Source organism: Nylanderia fulva, unplaced genomic scaffold (genome assembly GCF_048542155.1).
Source record: "Nylanderia fulva isolate GAGA-0341 unplaced genomic scaffold, ASM4854215v1 Scaffold703, whole genome shotgun sequence".
NCBI classification, from domain to species: Eukaryota; Metazoa; Arthropoda; class Insecta; order Hymenoptera; family Formicidae; genus Nylanderia; species Nylanderia fulva.
The window spans coordinates 10,528-31,256 of record NW_028190812.1 but is presented as its reverse complement, the minus strand read 5'-3'; the positions used below and the strand labels follow the sequence as shown (position 1 = coordinate 31,256).

The following is a 20,729-nucleotide window of genomic DNA, read 5'->3' as shown; positions in this document are numbered from 1 at the left end:
GCCGTGTTTAAAATCGACTCCTTCGATCGCGGCATAGGCATGCCCTTGCAATTTATTAATGATTTGAACAAAGGATTTTCTTGATATTCGGAATTAATTGGAGTCTCTTTCCCAAATTTTTCGTAAAATGGAGGCAGCCTTTTTTATTCCTCAATTTGGGGGATTGTTTATGGTCTTAAAACGAAAAAGGGGAATTTTTTGATTAAAGGGAAAGGGTTTTTTGGTTTTTTCTATCTATCAATAATGTTTTTGCATTTGGCCAGAATTTGAAAAGTCTTACGTGATAGCGATTTTTTTTTGGGATAATTTTTCCAAAAGGGGGTTATTTGTGCAGCTAATTGTTCGAAATTCCGGTTAAAAACCTCTTCCAGTCTCTGTCTTGCCTAAGGGCCGTTGATTGTACGAAAATTTTCCCTCTTTTTTAAAATGTTTCAGTTGTGCTTTTAAGGACTTCTTTTTCGGTTTTAAAGTTTTGTGTAAAAAGATTAATTTAAGGGGGTGGTATTGTTTTCTGGTTGTCTGAATGTAGGGGTTCTAGTAGGGCCCTTTTGTTTTAAAAATTTAAAATTTCGAAATTACTTTACGTTAAATTTGTTGTGAAAAACCCGATCGCACAGATCAATCTCCGCGCCCTCTCAACGACTTCTTTTGGCCCAACCCCACCGCTGCCCCCCCAAATTAAATATCCCCCTTCTGTTACTCCAAAAATTCACCTGGCGGTAAGTTGCCTTCTGCACAAATCGGTCTTCTCTCGCGTCTACCTCGGTTAAACGTTTGAGAATCTGCTCTCTATTTTTTTATGGGCAACCTGCTAGGCCGGCTATACCCAGGGATGCCGAGAGCTTGAGATTCGGTTGAGAGTATCGGACAGAGAAGGAAACTGACGGGTCGGGTTGATAAATAAAGTTAATTTGTTAGTATAATATCGTTTATTTATTTATAAAACCTTCTCGTTGATATAAAGGTTATAGGTCTTGACGTGGTTCGTGGGGAACTTGAAATCGAGTTATAATATTGCTAAGTTCCTCTTCCGGATTGTCAGACTGATTAAGGTAAGTAATAAAAGATGCGAAGTTGTCCCGAGCTCCTTCGGGGATGAAATCGCGAGTGTCGTTGAATGTGAGGTTAGCGGTGTCCTCGTCGAAAATGTGGAGGTCTTGTTCGTTATGAGGTTGTAGAATGGGATCGTATGATGATACGATATGTTGGCTTAGATCCGGAATATAATATTCGGGATCGGGTAAGAAATTATGATTCGTATTTGATTCTGAATGTGACGGATCCGGAACTCGCGGGTGAGAATAATCAATGTAAGGCGGAAGATTATTTATGGGCGAATAAACGTCTGGAGAAGGGGATCGAACGATTATTCGCGTTGGAAAGATCTGGACATGTAAATTAAGGGGCCTTCTTGTCCTACGTTCGCGTAGTCTATGGAGACGTTGCTCGTCGCGATCAATTTGATTCCTCCTTCGGAAGGGAGAGACCATCTAATGGTTGGATAATTTTATATGAATAATATGCATTATTCATCAAAGAATATTTTATAATGTAAAATAATTGAATTAGACTCACGTTTATATCGTGATTTACTCGTTAACGAGATCAAAATGAGATGAAAGGTTAATCTATGCTAGGATGCCCTTCACCTGTTAATTAATTAAGCCTTGTGTCAATTGTTGTTACAATTAAATGATATTAAACTGGAATTGATAATAAGGTAAAAAGAAAAAAGATTCTGAATGCGTATTAATATCTATATCAAGAATATTAATATTTGTAGTTTCAAACATAAATAACTAAAATCTTAAATATTGAAGTAATAATTCTTAATAATTATCAAGACCTCTGTCATTCGGTTTGGTAAAGTAATTCGTTTGGTTTATAGAGCGGTGAGAGAGTAAGCTGGGAAGGGTAAAGAAGTACACGGTTATCCCGTGTGAATTCTGGTCCTTAAAGGCTAACGCGTACGTTCACTTTACTAAACGTGCATCTCAGAATTGTAGCAACGAATTTACCTTATGACAGAGTATCGTTCTATTAGTAGTAAATAGGATAAGGTGGTGTACACTTGTCAAAACGAATCGAATATCAATATGCAAAATCACTGCCAGTTGGTGTAGTAAAGTATTCGCAACTATTGGAAAGTGCAAGGTAATAAAAGCGTAAAAGCGATAGAGAGATAGGTGTTCATCCGGCTAGGCCGGGTTCTCAGGTCCTTGTCTTAATAGGCTAATGCATACGTTTACTTTACTAAACGTGCACCTCTGAGATGACTTGCGAATGTACCTTCTGACAGGATATAATTTCTAATGTGTACTGTGGAATTAGCGTTTTGCTAATAGGTGGTAGGATACAGGGTTACATACATATATAATTAAGCAGTAATATAATAAAATACATTAATATATATATTTATAATGCAAGTACAATAGGTTAAATAAGTATGCGATATTGGTTAAATAATATTAAGTAGTATCGAATAAAATATAATATATGTCAACGATTGCAACGTAGACGTGTGCGGATGCAATTAATAAATTGAAATAATATTAGGAATACAGAGTAATATATGGCTTACGTCTATATTCAAGATTCAGAGTTCAGAGTGTAATGTAAGATTGAATTAAAATTAATTGGTTAAATATAATTGGTTAAATATAATGAGTGTCCGCGCTTTACTATTTAGGGATATGTGAACTGGCTTAAATACTCACAAGGTTAGACAATGTCTTATGTGCCTTGCTGTGGTACATTTCGCTACTGTGTTCTTCCCTCTGAGTCTGGAGATCTGAGGAGCCTCGGTACCTCGGTCCGAAATGACGGCTATGTCTCGTTGTCTTCAGGACTCCGTAGTAATAGCTGGTTGGTTGACTGCAGTTGGAAGTACTGAACTTGACGACTTTCGGTGGATCACTGCCGTTCCGTGCCGGGAGCAGGGTTTATATACCGTAAAATGTGGCTCGCTCCTCCCATCGGTCGATGCGGCCTAGCCAATGGCAAGTGAGATGTGCTGGAGAAGTACCGGAGATAATTTGTTCTCAATAGAGATTGTGTCGGGTAAGTCCCGGAGAGATAGCTTCTTAGTAGCGATAGCGGTGTTCCTAGGTGACTCATCGCTAACGGTTTCCAATCGTCTTTTATTCTCAGTAGCGATAGCGGTGCTCCTTTACTGACTTATCGTTATGCGCTCCGACTTTTCTTATTGTATTCTCAGTAGCGATAGCGGTGCTTCTTTAGTGACTCATCGCTATGCGGCCTGCAACGGGCCTTCTTTATTCTTGGTAGTGATATTTCTTGACGGTCTTCTGTAATCGATTTGCAGGTGGCAACGTGTTTCAGCATTGCATCACGCTATCGTTCTAGAGCCTTCTAGAATCTTCTGGATGTTTCCTTGCGAGTAAAGTCGAGTTCACATAGTAAAGCAGCTTTCATACATAATTATTTAATTATTTAGTATACTTCTTTATAAGCGATATATATATATATATATATATTTTCAGGTATTACCGTTTTAATAAGGCGGGTTTCATACATGCACTGAGAGAAAATAATAGTATTCTTCTCTTAGTGTAGTGGCTCCTTTGGGCGTATGATGGATATAATATTATTTTGCGCTATGTATATGATCTTCGGGTCTTATAATTATAAGTAAATGTATTTATAAGAAGTTTTGTGTGTTAATATATATATATATATATATATCGTGTACATATTTAAAATTTAATACTATTGAATAATACATATTTAATATTAGTAAAATGAATATTATATTGTAATAGCCAATCTGTATAATTAATCGAAATTTATTCAAAAATAAGTAATTACTATTCATTTAAGTCGTTCAAATTATTTGTAATGAAAAAAAGAGAAAAAAAAGAAATAATTGTATTATATGTCAAATATTTTATCTTATACTGTCATTAAAATTGCCAGAGAATACTATATGTCTTATACAGTCATTGAAATCGCCAGAGAATACTATATGTCTTATACAGTCATTGAAATCGCCAGAGAATATATATAGTGTCGTCAAAGTATACGATTGACATATATATATATATATCTGTTTCCCTTGTATATACGTTTAAATATGCAATTCCTATATGTATATACATAAGTCTTCCAGGACTGTCCCGGAAACTGCCATTTGACATATAATTCTTCCAGGTCAGGTCCGGAAGCCTGCAAATATCTCGGAATATGTCAATAAGTGTCGGGAAGTGTCTCGGAACAAACCCTTTGACATATATATATATATATATCCGTATGTATATACATATATACGTTCTTAACCTTATTTTAGGTTTTCTCACAAATAATCAATGAGGATTTTTCTTATTAAACTAAATATATTATATTTATATTATATTATATTATACCATATTTAGTTAGTATTATAGATGTTGTTTTTATATTGTTTTTTGTGAGAAGACATGTCTTAGCCTACGAGTGGTTATATTTGTGATTAAATATTCGTTAATACCGGTCTTTCATGCAAGTTAGAGATTGTCATGACTAATAGGTTAAAAAATTAATGATTGAAGAAGATTGAAATTTTGAAATTTGTCTGGACGTTACACGTGTAAAGTGCTCCAAGGCAATGTTAACCATTCAGTGCCGGCCCAGGACCTCTTCGTTCAGAATCTGATGGAGAGGGACTGCGGCTTGGGGATCGTGGCCGAGCCGCACCATATCCCAGACAACAACTGGGCAAGTAGCAGTAACGGCTTGGCCGCGATCGCCCACAGAAGCGCGTCAAACTCTCCCCCGATGGAACCATTAAAGTCGGGGAAGGGTATGGTTACGGTCAGATGGGGGTCCATCATAGTTATTGGCGTGTATCTCCCGCCGAGTCTCAGCAAGGGGGACTTCTGCGGGAGATTGCACGCCATTGACGGACAGCTGAAAGAGTACCACCCCGCCCCGGTAGTCATCGCGGGGGACTTCAACGCCAAATCGAGCGTTTGGGGTTCCCCGCGGGATGATTGGCGCGGTGGTCAGACATTAGACTGGGCGGCGCGGTGTGGCCTTCTCCCTTGTAACAGGGGAAAAATGGCCACATGCGTTAGGAGGCAGGGGGAGTCGTTCGTCGACCTGACATGGGTCACTCCCTCTGCCTCGAGGCTGGTAAGCGGGTGGAGGGTACTGGCGGAGATCGAAACCATATCTGACCACAGATATGTGGAATTCTCCGTCGGTGCCTTCCCCCGCGAGGTGATCGAGCGCCGCCGAAACAGGGAGGCTGTCTCTCAAAGATGGGCCCTTAGGAAGCTAGACCAAGACGCGTTTCTGGCCGCAGTCGAGGCGGCCCTGATGGTTAGAGGAGAGGAAAATAGGGGGGACCAGGAAGGAGAAAGGGCATGGCTGCACAAGACAATAATCAATGCTTGCGACGCGGCCATGCCCAGAATAAAGAGAAGGTCCCCCTGAAAGACATACTGGTTCCGGAGCGGGACTGGGTGTAGGACGAGGAGGCCATGGGGGTCACGGAGAGAGAGCTCCGGAACGCCATCAAAAAGATAAAATCTGGGAAAGCCCCCGGTCCTGATGGCGTTCACGGGTGAATCTGGGCTCTCGCCTATCGGGGTCTCGCAGAGCCCATGCGGAGGATGTACAACGAGTGCCTCCGCATGGGCTCCTTCCCACAAGAATGGAAGGAGGCAAATATAGTCCTCCTTCCAAAGGAGGGTAAGCCGAGAGATGTACCCTCGGCGTATAGGCCAATCTGCCTAATAGACAAGACGGGCAAGATCCTAGAAAGAATCATAGCCGATCGCCTTGTCTATCATTTGTCCTGGGAAGGTCCAAACCTGAACCAGGAGCAATACGGCTTTCGGGTCGGACGGTCCACGATAGATGCGATTCTTCGGGTCCGTTCAATTTCGGAAGCCGTAACGGAGGAGGGCGGGGTGTTGCTTGCTGTGTCCTTGGACATCTCGAATGCATTCAACACTCTGCCATGGCACCGGATTGGGGCGGCCCTGGAGTATCACCGGGTCCCCCCATATCTGGTGTCGATCCTGGCGGACTATTTCCGGGACAGGCGATTGGCCTATACCGATAGGAACGCCGAAGAACAGAAGCGTCAGATGACGTGCGGGGTTTCGCAGGGGTCGGTACTTGGCCCCCTGCTGTGGAACCTCGCATACGACGCTGTTCTTCGGCAAACCCTCCCCCCGGGCTGTCACACGGTGTGTTATGCTGACGACACACTGGTGATGGCCGGGGGCGACTCGTGGGAAGATGCGATCGCTCGGGCGAACATTGCAGTGCACCGCGTTGTGCGGCTCGTGAAGCGGATGGGGCTCAAAGTGGCGCCTCAAAAAACCGAGGCCATCTTTTTGCACGATGGCTCTCCTGGGGCGCCACCAAAAACCCACATCTGCGTGGAGGACACCTCGATAGAGGTGGGGGCCTGCCTAAAGTACCTGGGCCTCCACCTCGACAGTAAGTGGGCCTTTCGGGAACACTTCCGCCGTATTTCCCCCAGAGTAAAAAAGACAGCGATGGCGCTGCAGCGCCTGCTGCCCAACCTTGGGGGACCCGGCGGGAGTGTCCGAAAGCTGTACGCCGGAACCGTCCATGCCATGCTCCTGTACGGGGCACCGGTATGGGTAAAATGCCTGGAGGCCACCCGCGGCCCAAGAGATGCCTTGAGGCAGCTACAAAAGCGGGTGGCCAATAGGATATGCCGGGGCTACCGTACAGTGAGCTGGGTAGCCGTGGGGGTACTCTCCGGAGTGCCCCCTGTGGAGATGCTCGCCCGCATGTACACAGATGTGTACACGCGTACACGCGAATACCAGCGGGCGGGCATCATAGTAACAGACGGAGTCCGGCGTGCAGTGAGGGTCCACTCCCGACGGGCGCTGATCCAGAAATGGAGGAACAGCCTCGAAGATCCGAGGCTGCCAGGACAGCGCACCGTCGGGGCTATACGACCCTGTCTAGAGAACTGGCTAAACAGGGTCAAAGGAGGGGTGTCCTTCCACACGACGCAGGTACTCACCGGACATGGTTGCTTTGGTGAGTACCTGCACAGAATAGGAAAGGAGCGCACAACGCGGTGCTATCACTGCGGCCACGAGCGTGACACCGCCCAGCACACACTCGAAGAGTGTGTTGCCTGGGCGGGTGAGAGAGAGGGGCTCGTGGCCGCAGTGGGGAGAGATCTGTCATTGCCCTCAGTAGTGAGCTGGGAACATTTAGGTCCCGGCCCCCCCCCCCCGGTGTCCTCATCCTGCATCGAAGACTGCGGGAGAGTGTGGGGTGAACCCCCCCCGATCCCCATCACCACTAGTGAGCAAGCTCACCGGCGGCGGGGAAAGAGAGGGCCCCCCCTGTCCTCCGTGCTGCTGCTTCCTTCTTCCCTCCTTCTTTTCCTGAGGGCGTATCCCCCCGGCCCCCACCCCCGTCAGCGGGCAAGCCCACTGACGGCGGCGGGGGAAGGGAGGGCACGCTCCCCTCCGGGGGGGGGCTGGGAACATTTAGGTCCCCCCCCCCCCGATGACTTCTCGAGAATCGGGGGCGCGGGCGTGCCGCCTCGCTTAGGCGGGGTTGGAGCGGTCGCGCCCCCGAAAGGGCAACCCCTCGGTTGCGGTCGAATCTCAACTCCCAAGGGAGCGGAGGAAACCGCAGCCGGGGCGTCGAGAGGGGGCCACGTGTCGCTGGCGGGTGGGCATCGCCCTTCCGCCGGGGGCGCCTGGGTCCCCCTCAAGGACGGAGACGTGACGCGTGGGGCCCTCTCACCGGGAGCCATATGGCACCGGGGGGAGGGCAACACCGTCCACGGAAGAGGGTTCCTCCCCTTCTGAGAGGTACCCCTTGGTGAGGGCTTCCCCAGTAGAACGCTGATCCGGATCACCCTTTAGGGGATCCGGGGGTCGCGACTCCTGGGGGAGCGGGGGGCGATGGCTCGAGCGGAAGCTCTCGAGCCATGGCCCCGCCCCCCAAACTCTTTGGGAGGGCGCGGCGTGGGGCAGGTGTTCGCCCCGCGCCGCAACCGCGAGGGAACGGCACAGTCATTGACTGTGCGGTCGGGGAGAGGTCTCGGCCGCAAGGTCGAGGCAGCTCCCCGGAGACGGCTTGGCGGGGGGACGGCGAGACGGCATGGGATCCAGCATCCTCGCCGTCCCCTATCCAACGCCCGAAAAGAACACCCGCTGGGGTTTTAGTGAGGTAGGTCTTGGGCCCCCTGGTTGAACCATTCGTGGCTCGATCAAGGGGAACAAGGAGTCCCACATAACCTGCACCCCTATCCGAGAGTGCGCGGTACCATGACGGTTTCCCCAGCGTTACAAAAAAAAAAAAAAAAGACAAAGGCGCGCGGTTTCCACTTGCCGTTCCAATGTTAAATTCACAGATCTACGTAGACGATTGCGTTTTCGGAGCCGACAATAAAAATGCAGCTCGTGAGATGCGCAACCAATTAATTGCACTATTAGATAAAGGCGGTTTTCGGCTGCGGAAGTGGGTAAGCAATTGTACCGATTTAGTAGCTGATATCGACCCGTCGGATCACGGTCTCGCTCAGCAAAAATTATTAACCGGAGACGAGCAACTTAAAGTTCTCGGAATAGCATGGAATCCTACGCCGGACGTGTTTTATTTCCACGTGTCTCTCGGCCAGAGCCTCGATAAGACAAAACGCTCGATTCTATTGACAATCGCCAAACTGTTCGATCCGTTAGGCTGGGTGGCACTCGTCATTATCACTGCCAAAATATTTATGCAGCAATTGTGGCTGCTTAAATGCCAATGGAACGACGAGATACCAGCCGATTACCTCTCGCAGTGGCGACATTATCATGAGAGACTCCAGTCTCTCAACCGTCTGGAAATTCCTCGCTGGACGGCGCATGGAGCTAACACGATACATCGCGAACTGCACGGCTTTTCGGACGCTTTGACTAAAGCGTACGCCGCGTCGGTCTATCTTCGCACACTTTCCGCCGACGGGTCCGTCACTATTACGCTTCTCATGGCAAAAGCGAAAGTAGCTCCGCTAAAAACCATAAGCGTGCCGCGCCTCGAACTATCAGCCGCGCTATTGCTCGCTCGACTGCTAAAATTCGTGCAATTGACGCTTAATTTTGCCAATGTTGATTGTGTTTGTTGGACAGATTCAACAATCACTTTGACGTGGATTAGTCAATCTCCAGCACGCTGGAAAACTTTTGTCGCGAATCGCGTCTCCGCAGTTCAATCATTACTGCCCTGTGCAAAGTGGCGGTATGTCCCGACCGAAGCTAACCCTGCCGATTGTGCGTCTCGCGGCTTAGCACCCGATGAAATCGAACAGCATCCGCTATGGTGGACCGGGCCATCTTGGCTCTCACAATCGCCTGATCATTAGCCTTCCATGCCGTCCTCCCTCAATCATGCCGATACATCCGTCGAGGAGCGTAATCTTCAATCAATTTGTATCGCCGGTGTCGTGGAACAGTGGGATCTCGCGACTCGCTTTTCGTCCTGGCACACCCTCGTGCGCGTTACTGCTTACGTGCTCCGTTTTGTTAAAGCAGCGCGGCAGCCTAATCGCTTATTGCAACGCGACAACCCTTTATCGGTCGTTCTCGACGCAGACGAAATCCGAGCCGCGAAGCAGTATTGGATCAAAACATTACAAGCCGAAATGTTCCCGGAACAGGCAACGCGCTTAACTAATCAACGCCCAGTATCAAAATCCAGCTCTCTTTCCGGACTCAATTCATATGTCGATGCCACCGGAATTATTCGAGTCGGTGGTCGATTGCGGCATTCCAGCTTTCCCGAAACAAGAAAACACCCAATCATTTTCCGGTCCCATCCCGTCCTATCGCTTATAATCGATCACCATCACGTGCGAACAATGCACGGGGGTCCTCAACTAACGCTCGCGTCCCTGCGGCAACAGTACTGGATCCTGCGTGCTCGCACGACAGTCCGCGCGGTACTCTACCGATGTGTTCGCTGTGCTCGCGAAGCCGCTAAAATACCAAACGAACTCATGGGGGATTTACCGGAACCACGTGTCAATTGCGTCCCTCGCGCCTTCATTAATAGCGGCGTCGATTACGTGGGTCCGATCGCCTTACGAACTAACCCCGGCCGCGGGCATAAATCTCACAAGACATATATCGCGCTTTTCATCTGCCTAACGACCAAAGCGATACACCTAGAACTTGTAAGCGATTACTCCTCGGCGACATTTCGCGCGGCCTACCATCGCTTCATTTTGCGACGCGGTTTGCCAAAACACATGTACTCGGATAATGGTACAACATTCCAAGGCGCCGAACGCGAGATGTCAGAGGCGTATTCGCAGGCCATACGTGATCCAAACTTTCTAAACCGATTAAGTAGCGACAATACCTCGTGGCATTTCTTGCCTCCCGCTGCCCCGCACTTCGGCGGGCTTTGGGAAGCCGCGGTGAAGAGCGTTAAATATCATCTAACACGATGCGTGGGAAATCATACTCTGACGTATGAGGAGTTAACCACAGTGCTTTGTCGCATTGAAGCGTGCCTGAATTCTCGCCCGATCGCCGCTTCGTCTGATAATCTGGACGATTATACCGCCTTAACGCCAAGGCACTTTTTGATCGGGACACCTCTTATAGCGCTACCTGAGCCGAACGTACTCGAATTAAACGAACAGCAACTGTCCCGATGGCAGTTAACCCAGCGCATCGCCGAAGGTTTTTGGAAGTGTTGGCAGAATGATTACTTGCAGACCCTTCAACAACGCCCGAAGTGGCGAATCGCGCAGAGGTTGGCCCGCGTAGGCCAAATCGTATTAATCAGAAATCCATTGGCTCCACCGTGTCAATGGGAGCTCGGGCGTATTCGCGAATGTCATCCCGGCGCCGACGGCTTGACGCGCGTCGTGACGGTTCAAACTAGTCGCTCCGAATACAAACGACCACTCACAAAAATCTGCTTTTTACCGGTACCCATTAATGAGGAAAGCGATAAACATTCCGTCACGGCGGGCGGCACCAATTAACGCTACAACGAAGCATGTTCGGCTATAACAACCATGTCTGCGAGTTCTCTATATTCTTTGTTCATTATTGTAATTCCGCGGATAAATTTACGCCTTATTTTATTTTTGTTTATACATAATCTCACTATGCTGCGATTTGTCATCGTGATTCTGTGTTCGGCTGATTGTACCTCACATATACCGTCTTCGAAATTAAAATTTATGTCTGTAATTATAGCATTTCGAATGTATAATTCGAGGCGGGCGGTATGTTTCGAACCACCCGTTGGCTGCTCGTTAACTCAATATGTACACGCTTCGCAAACGCGGCAATCATTCAGCGGTCACATGTCAACAATAATAAGAAGTGGTATTATTTCCCCGCCATCGCGACCGTTGACCTTCTCAGTAGCGCGTTTGGGGAAAAGAGCTCAGATCGCTTCGAGAAGTCGTTCGAGGTACACAAACCAATTGTTCAGTTCCGTATCAGGTGAAACAAAAACGGCAGCGAGAGTTATTGCAAGATAAGGCGTTCAAATCCCCGCAGATTGAGCGAAAGGGGATTGTTGTTGATCATAGTTATTAAGGAAATTAAATTTTGAGTGTTAGTAAAATTTGGAGTTTGCCTTACAATTCCTTGACCACCGAGCCTTCCCGCCAAGGCTGTATCAGCCGCCGTGCTCACAAGCACACAATACTTGTATTCGGTTTGTTCGTTTTATTTAATTATTATTTTAACTATATTTATTTTTGTACTCTGTGTTGCTGTATATTAATAAGAAATTTTGCTGAATTAATATTTCTTTTAATTAAAAATTTTTAAATTAAAAAAAAAAAAAATTTTTTAATAAAAAAATGTTAAATTTATGTTTCTTAAATTAAAATTAAAAAATAATTAAATCATTAGCAAAATGAAATAGAAGAAACGTAAAAATATATAGTTTCAGAAACAAAATTATATTGCATTTACATATAAAAAAATTAATAAATTACTTTTTTTTACATATTGGATCCGCTATTTTAGTAATTTTAAATTTGGTAATTTTTAAGTTTAGATTTGAAATTACTGATTCAAAAAATTTATAAATACCAAGTTTTTATTGATTTTCTTTACAATTAATTGAGTTACCGATTTTTGATCACTTTTTTTAAATTTTGCCCACTGTGCGGCGGTACGTTCGCCCTCTGATTAACATTGAAGATCCTTCGAATTGAATGGCTGACTTTCGCGATTGCTAGACTATTTGTTCCGCTCTTTTCACGCGAGTATTATATTATAGAGTTGCCGCGCACTCGCCGTGGGTACGATTCGTGTTATTTCGCGAACCGAGAGTAATGCGATATTTCGCATATTAAAAGAAGTCGGCGTCTTTGTCAAACGCTTAGTGACGTCCGTTCGCTTCATGTAGTAAGTATCGTTGATCCGGCGGATATTTTACGGAGTCAACTTATTTCTTTTGTATTATATTTTTGTTATTGATTACTATTTTGTAAAGGCGATTATTCGCTAATTCCTAATGTTCTCATTACCGAGATTATATTTCTTTTGATCTACTTTCTTTTGTAATCGGACAGTTTTTCGATTTACTTTATATTATTTTCTGTATTATATTTCTTTTTTTTTATTGTAATAAATCGGAGTCTTTTATCTTATACGGTCGCGTCTTTAGTATTTTATGTCTCTTTGTGCCACACACCTCTGTACCGGGTGATTAGAAAATATAATTCTCGCGCCTATTGTGAATCAGCGTATTAGTAATTCTCTCGCGGCCATCACACCCTGTCTTTCTACCGTTAGGTGAGCAGGCCCGTTGCGGAACTTCAGGCCGGACTTTTTCGTTATTCCGTGTGTCGTGAATTGACACGTGAAAGATCGTGTCTGGCACCCAAAAATTTAAGTAATTTCGCGTATCCATCGGCTGGCGTTCTGCTGCGGCACACGCAGAACGACCACCAACTTAGTTCCCGCGTTTGATAATAATTTTTTAAAGAATAAATAATTTTATTCTCTTCTCTTCTTTTTTGATGACGACCTCTGCTCGCCGCATTTACTCCGGGGCGAGAAAAGTCGTTGCAATAAATATACATTTATTGTTCCCTCTTGGGGTTACAATTAACATACTCTTTTACAAAAATCATAAGACTTACACAAACTTACAAAAATTTTTACAAAAATTTAGACAAACTTATTCTAACCTAACCTAACTTATTCTAAATTTTACCTACTTATTTTTAGAGAGTTGAGCATCCATTCCGGGTCGCCCTTGAGGCCCTCTCCCTTTAGCTTCCGCTCAATCCCCTAACACACACACACATCTATGCCGCATAAGACTTTTGTTTCTCTTGCCTTTGAATATTCTCTTTATTCTTCTTTTCTTTCCCTCGTCAAATTCATTCTTCCATCCATCCCTCCTCACTCTTCTATCTCCTCTCCTTTTTCCTTTCTTCTTTTCCTTCTCTCTCTCTCTCTTTCTCTATCTTCCTCATTCACTATTCCCCCTCCCCTCCTTCTCCTAAAATCTCTGTCACTATCTCCTGCCAACTCCTTTCCTTTTCACTGCCTACCCTACATCTTTCCCATACATGTTCTCACGACTCCTCTTCTCCACACACCCTGCATCTTTTTTTTTTCAGTCTCTTCCCAATATCTACTTCCTAACACTTCATTTCCCAGTCTAAATCTCGCTATCCTGTTCCATTTGCTTTCCCCCCATTCCTTTCTTAAGTACTTCGGTACCCCCTTCACTCTAACCTCTTTATATCATTTATTATATCTTGATCTATCTATTATCTCCTCTATCTCTTTTTTGCTCTTCTACGTCTCTTTTTGTCATTTCCCCGTTCCATCTCTCATTTTCTCTATTCTTCTTTTCGACCTTCTCTTCCATCCTCTTTCTGAAAAAATCCTCTCTCACCTTTTTCCAATCCGACCCTCCTTTTTCTTCTTTTGCTCTACCCTTTATCTCCTCCCAACATCTTCTCGCCAACCTACTTCCCTTTTCTTCTTCCATTTTCTTCTCGAAGCTCTACGCTCTCTTCCTTGCTCTCGTCCTCAATTTTTCTTTTTTCAGCTCCTCTCTTACCATATAACCCGGCGTCCTTCTTTCCACCCTAACATCCATCTTAGGTATCTTTCTTCTAACCTTTTCATTCTTTTTCTTTCTCTTCACCTCCATATTTCTATTCCGTAGTTCATAACCGTCCAAACTAGTTTGTCAAATAGCCATACTCTTCTTCCCCAATTTTTTCCAAATCTCCTTTTCCCTATTCCCCACACAACATAACTACTGCTGCTTTTCTTATCCTCTCCTTCATCTGCCCTTCCTGTCCTCCATTTCTCTGTAGTCTGTAACCTAAGTATGTGAACTCTTTTACTTCCTCCATTCTCTCTCCTTTCCATCTCCACTCCTTTTTTTCCATCTTCCTCCTCCTTTCCTGAACCTCATAATCTTTGTTTTTTTCGTTTAATTCTAGCTCCTTCTTCTGTAAATACTCCTCCAATTTCTCTATCATGCTTCTCAACTCTTGGGCAGCGATTCTCGGCCTCCAAATCATTAATCAGGGGTTGAGAAGCACCTTGGCCGCAGGGGGAGTTCATAATTAATTTAACATGAGCATTTTTCTCTGCGGTTGACAAAATCAGAAACTGGCGGGTGATTGACAAGGAGACCCTTTCCGACCATTTCTATATTTGAATGGACATCATCCGCCGCGGGGTGCTAAACCGCGCCCAGAGGAGAGAACCCAGAAGATGGGCTCTACGCAAGTTAGACCCTGATAAGTTGGTGGCAGCCATGCTCTCGGCCACCTGGCCCGGCGCTAACGCGCCACAGAAAATAGGGGACCAGGTGGCTTGGCTCGGGGAAACCATCGCAAATGCACGCGATGTAGCTATGCCCTAAGTCAAACCGAGACCGCGGAGAGCGGCGTACTGGACGGAAAAGATTGGCGACTTGAGACGCACCTCCGTCCAAGCCAGGCGCCGTTTTAAAAGGTTAAGGAGACGCGGTCTCGATCTTGATGACAAGAGCGTGGCTGAGGCGCTCGAGTGCTACAGGTTAGCACGTAGCGCTCTGAGCGCCGCCATCAGAACGGCAAAGGCGAAGGCCTGGGACGAACAAATCCAGGTCCTCAATTTGGACCCTTGGGGGTGTCCTTACAAAATAGTTATGAGAAAACTAAAGAGCTAAACGCCCCCCGTGACGGAGGTACTGGACACACCTATTTTAGACTGTCTTATCCACCCTCTTCCCGCTGAGAGGGAGGATTCCGGAACTTTACGTTAGGGAGCCTTTTCAGTGAGAGGAGAGCTATGAGGCTATAAGGTGTCCAGTCCGAGACAGAATCGCCAAGAGATTAAGACTCACGGAAAACAAGGCCCCTGGACCTGATGGCGTTTCTGGAAGGGTCTGCCTTGCAACACTTATCAGGACCCATTCGGCAACTCTTTTCCGATTGCCTGCGGGCAGACAAATTTCTCCCAGTCTGGGAGAGGGCCAATCTGGTTTTTCTCCCGAAAGGAGGCAGGACGGATGAAGCGCCTTTCGCGTACAGACCTATTTGCCTGCTGAACGAGGTTGGTCAGCTCTTTAAGCTTATTATCGTGGACCGCCTCGTCCAATGGCTAAAGAAAGTGAGGCCGGACCTCCACGGGGAACAGTACGAGTTCTGCACAAACAGATCTACCACGGACGCGATTTTACGCGTGCGTGGTTTTGCGGAATCCGTGACTGAGGAGGGCGGGATGGTGGCAGCAGTATCATTGGATATTGCCAATGCGTTCAACACCCTACCTTGGGGAAAGGTGAGGGACGCCTTAATACGTCATGGCGTCCCTCAATACCTTGTGGAGGTCACAAAGGTCTACTGAGAAAGGAGGCTACAGTACCGGGACAAAACCGGTACTGTGCGCGGAAAGACCATGCATTGCAGTGCTCCACAGAGGTCCGTCTTGGACCCCCTACTGTGGGACATCGCATATGATTGCGTTATCCGTTCTGCCTTGCCCCGCGGCGCTAGTGTCGTATGCTATACAGACGACACTATTGTCCTTGCACTATTGGGAGAACGACTGGGGGGACGCGAGGAGATCGGTGGAGATCGCGATGGCATGTGTGGTGCGCTCGATTAAGGATCTGAGTCTGAAGGTGGCTCTCCACAAAACGGAGGCTATCTTTTTCCATGATAGCTCCCGTGGGAGGCCGCCAAAGGCTCAGATAATAATGGATGGCATCTTCGTCCAGCTAGGGTAGTCAAATATGAAATACTTGGGACTCTGGCTGGACGGCACTTGGAGTTTTGGCGATCATTTCAATCGTCTGACTGGCAAGATTGAAGGAATAGCCTGCTGCCTAGCCTCGGTGGGCCAGACGATCGATTACATTGGCTGTATGCAGATACGATTAGCCTTCTATCCGCCAGTGTGGGCGGGCGAGGCGATGGCTACCACTCGTATTAAAAATGTGCTGCGTAGAGCACAAAAGATGGTCGCCATTTGCTTCGTCCGTGGCTATCGTACCGTGGCGCATGCAGCGGGTCCGAGGGCTTGTTAGAGCCCAAGCCCGACGACAAATGGTAGAAGAGTGTTTGGGTAACATTCTCCCATCAAATTCGGGCAGAAGAGTCGTCGGAGCCGTAAGGTTTATACTGGAAGAGTGGGTTGACAGGCCTCACGGCAGGATGTCATTCTATATGACACAGGTGTTCTCCGGGCATGGTTGCTTTGCACCACGCGGTGCCACTACAGCGTGGAGGACAGAGACACGGCGCAGTACACACTGGAGTTTTGCCCAGCGTGGGCAGAAGAGCGCCGTGTCCTTGTGCAAAAAATCGGGAACGATCTATCGCTCCCGGCAATTGTCAGCAAGATGCTGGAAAGCAAAGAGAATTGGAATGGCGGTGGTCTTCTTCTGCAGCAAAGTGATGCTGCAGGAGATTGCTGAGAGAAGAGAAAGAAAGGGAGAGGCGGGGGAAGCGGAGAAGACGCCGCCTCGACCCTGAAGCCCAGGAAAAATGAGACCCCACCTGCTAGTCTAGACGGGGAAGAGCGCGAGATTGTGATGAGGGGATGGGCGACGGGGCGCGCGTAAGAAGAAGGAGGAGGCCGCTCCGTCGTTCGGATGTCGATTGGCCTTAAAGGGAGAACATTGGTTCCCCCGAGATATGCATACGGGTTTGAGTCTAAGGGAGGTAGGGAAGGACCACAGGGGAAACTTATTCCCATCGCATGTGGCCCTTTCCTAAGATGATGTAGAAATCTTGGGCCCGGGGGGGGGGGAGTGTGGTCGCCTGCTCGCTCGCCGGGCGCTCTTAAGAGTGTTGCGGCGGAGGAGCGGAAGCCAGCACCCCCGGCTTGGCCGAGAAACCCCCCTCGGGGAGTGTCTCGGCGAGGGGCTCCGGAACTGCGGCCGAATCCCGACTCCACGCCAAGAGGAGGCGGCCGCAGTTCGGAGTCTCATTGAGAAACACAGGGAAGTCGAACCCACTTTAGCCTCCCATTGCACATGTTCCCCCACCGGTAGAAGGTGCGACAGCCCATTCTGTCGGGAGCTCTAAGGCTCTCGGCTGAAGGAACCACTGCTGTAAAAGAGGGTTGCTCCCTTTCTGGAGGCAATTTTACCTTTAGGGTGCGGGGGGTCGCAACCGGAAAGGCAGAGGGGCCGCGGTTCGAACGGATGCTCTCGAACCGCCCCCTTGTATCCACTTTTAGGGAGGGCGCGGTGTGGGGGTGTGGTCCCCTTGCGCCGCGAAATCAGAAGAGGACGGCCGCCACCCCCTTCATAGGAGCAAAGGGTCCATTCGGTGGGAAAGGTTTGATGGGATGCCCTCCGGTAGTCATGCAAATGCTTGTTCCCGAAGGGCTTCCAATCAACCACCCGGATCAGGCCACCATGGAGGCTTTAGGGCGGTACTTCTGGTGGCCTCTACCAAAATGTTTTTGATTATCCTGGTAGGGGCGAGAGGAATCCCTCATAACCTATGTCCCTTCCTCGAGGAACGACGAATTCGGCAAGTAGGGGGTAACGCGTGCAGCCAATTAGAGCTTTCTGCGATTTTCCCTACTCGCGTAACAATAACGCAGACAGTTACTTAAATAATTTTTATAATACAGTCTTTTACACCTTATTTAATTATTATAATTATTGTGTAATTATGTAGAATGTCTATTATTCTTGATAATAAAAATTTTTAGTCGATACGTGACAATTTTTAAAAGAAATTTCAAAATTTGACGCAAATATAATAATTTACAAAATAATTAATATTATTCTATTTTAATTTCAAAGTCTTATTTTTATTTGAAATGATAATTTTTATTAATGCTTTATATGTCATGTTATGTCTCTAATATTAACACATTGATTTTTAATTCATTCTCGCATTATATTATTATAAGAATATACTATTGTAAATTGCAATTTTTAAATTTGATTATTTTATTTAATTATTAAATTAGAAAACAACAAACAAATCATATAATAACTGCATCTAACTCATTTTTGTAAAATAAATTAAAATAATAAAATAATTAAATTATATTTAACGAATTAATAAGTAGATAAAAATAAATAATTATTATTCTGATATAAATTTATAATATATAGTTAATTTTTATTTTTACTAAAGCTATATAACACAAAAGCGCGCGCTTTGCGCACGGTAAATATATTTTTACTTCGCAAATGTATATAATTTTAATACGCCGAATTTCAGTTATGTACATAACTCTAATTACCGAATTTCTATCATACATATACATAATTTTATAACGATACAGCCCGCGCCGCAAAGCTTGAATATACCTGTCTCAGTATATGAAATATCATATATAAAAGTACGTTCGGTTTACTACTTTTCTCCACGCGCCGTGTTAATTAGAAATTACCGAAGAGTCACGAAGTAGTACGGAAAACCCCAATCGGGTCGGATAAAAAGCTCGCGGAGAACCGAAACGACACATTCCGCACCATACCGTCTTAGGACAAATACCTCTCCGGAAAACGCAAAGAAAAGGCTGAGAACAAAGAGATCGGGGGTACCTGTCTCATATGGGTGCGTTCCCACTTCCGAAGCCGCTCCGAGCGTATCCTCACTGAACCCGCTCCTCGCCCTGTCCGCCTGTACGATCGGCCAGATATACCAGAGGTTGGGAGTTCTCCGCCTCTGTCGGGAGTTACCGCGGCCGATTGTATCCTCGAAACTAATAAACGGAATCCCCGCGACGCGAATACCCGGAATCAAACCTTGGCTTTGCCGAAGGAAGAAGAGAGCGGCTACTCTCTCTCTCTCTCTCATCTGCGCGCGCGAGAGAGAGAACGCCGCGCGCGCGATAATAACAACACGGGACCTTACCGCGCCCCGGACCGCGCCGCGCCCAGCAAAGGAAAATAAACACGGCCGTGAGAAGTTAAAGGGTTGTCCCTTTAAATCCCGAATTCCAATCGCCGACGCGAAAATAAAAGGCATTGTTCCGCGTTGCATTTAATGTCGCGTAATAATAATCGGCGCATTTATTCCAGCACCGGTTCATTATTCCGTCACTGATACCTGCACCGCCACCAGGATACACGCCGACCCGCACCCCACGTATTCGCACTCGCATATACATACGCATATTCATCCACGTCCATACGTTATCATACACGCGACATACATTTATACTGGCGTCCGCGTTCCGTACATACATCCACTCACACTTATACACATACGCTCTCCGACACCCTCACGTCACACATTTATACATCACATACACGCATTCGCACGCATACTAGGACACTCACACTGTTATACACGCGACATATATTTATACTGGCGTCCGCGTTCACCCGCCCATTTACTCACGTTTATACGCATTCATCGTCATACTCACGTCACACCTTTATAACTTTATCCACACATTCGCACATACATTGATACACACACACACACACACACACACACACACACACAAGCATACACACCAGTGCACACAAACATACACTTGTATATAGAACACAAATAAACACTCGTTAAACTTATACCCCGCGTCGCACGTTTCTTGGATCAAACCCTTTCCCGAACTTTGTGATCCCGATTGAGCGATCCGGCCGCACCGGGAAAGCGGTCCGTTATAATTTTAATTTGCTGAATTTCTATTATAAACATAATTTTAATTTGCTGTATTTTTTTTACATAAATAATTTTAATTTTTTATTTTCTATTATGTTCATAATTTTAATTCTTGAATTTCTATTATGCACATAATTTTAATTCGCCGTATTTCTATTATATAAATAACTAAAATTGTATCTAATAGAAATTCGGTCAGTTGAATTTATGTAAACAATAAAAATTTGTTGAATTAAAATTATAACGCATAATATAAATTCAAGAATACTTATGTATTGTACATAATAGAAATTCGGCGAATCAAAATTTAAAACATAATGGAAACGCAAGAATTAAAATTAGGTACACAATAAAAATTCAAAAATAAAATTATGTACATATAGAAATTCAGTGAATTAAAATTATTTACATAAAGGAAATACGACAAATTAAAATTATATACATAATAGAAATTGGATAAATTAAAATTATTTTGTATTACACGTGCATCCAAAGTAGCACTTTTCGTGCCTGATTTCTGTGCCAAAAGTAACAAATTTAAAACGTCCACTTCCAATGCATTATACACACCATATTAAACTCGACAAAACCGTGTTTAATAGCACATTTAACCCGATAAAACCTTGTTCAATGTATTCAACACGAGTTTCAA

General features: G+C 45.8%; 3 protein-coding genes across 3 annotated transcripts; all 3 read left to right on the top strand.

Annotated features, from left to right (window-relative positions):
* The first annotated feature begins 5,055 nt into the window (after positions 1–5,055).
* Positions 5,056–5,433, top strand: LOC114928759 (uncharacterized). The gene has a single exon (XM_029300092.2). The coding sequence runs from the start codon at positions 5,056–5,058 to the stop codon at positions 5,431–5,433; it is 378 nt and encodes a 125-aa protein (XP_029155925.2).
* A 3,931-nt stretch (positions 5,434–9,364) lies between these two features.
* On the top strand, positions 9,365–10,990 carry LOC114928758 (uncharacterized). Its single transcript, XM_029300090.2, has one exon. It carries the CDS (start codon positions 9,365–9,367, stop codon positions 10,988–10,990), a length of 1,626 nt encoding a protein of 541 aa, XP_029155923.2.
* Positions 10,991–16,227: 5,237 nt separating this feature from the next.
* On the top strand, positions 16,228–16,911 carry LOC114928757 (uncharacterized). Its single transcript, XM_085488739.1, has 2 exons — positions 16,228–16,516; positions 16,670–16,911. Exons 1-2 carry the CDS (start codon positions 16,228–16,230, stop codon positions 16,909–16,911), a joined length of 531 nt encoding a protein of 176 aa, XP_085344865.1.
* The last annotated feature ends 3,818 nt before the right edge of the window (positions 16,912–20,729 follow it).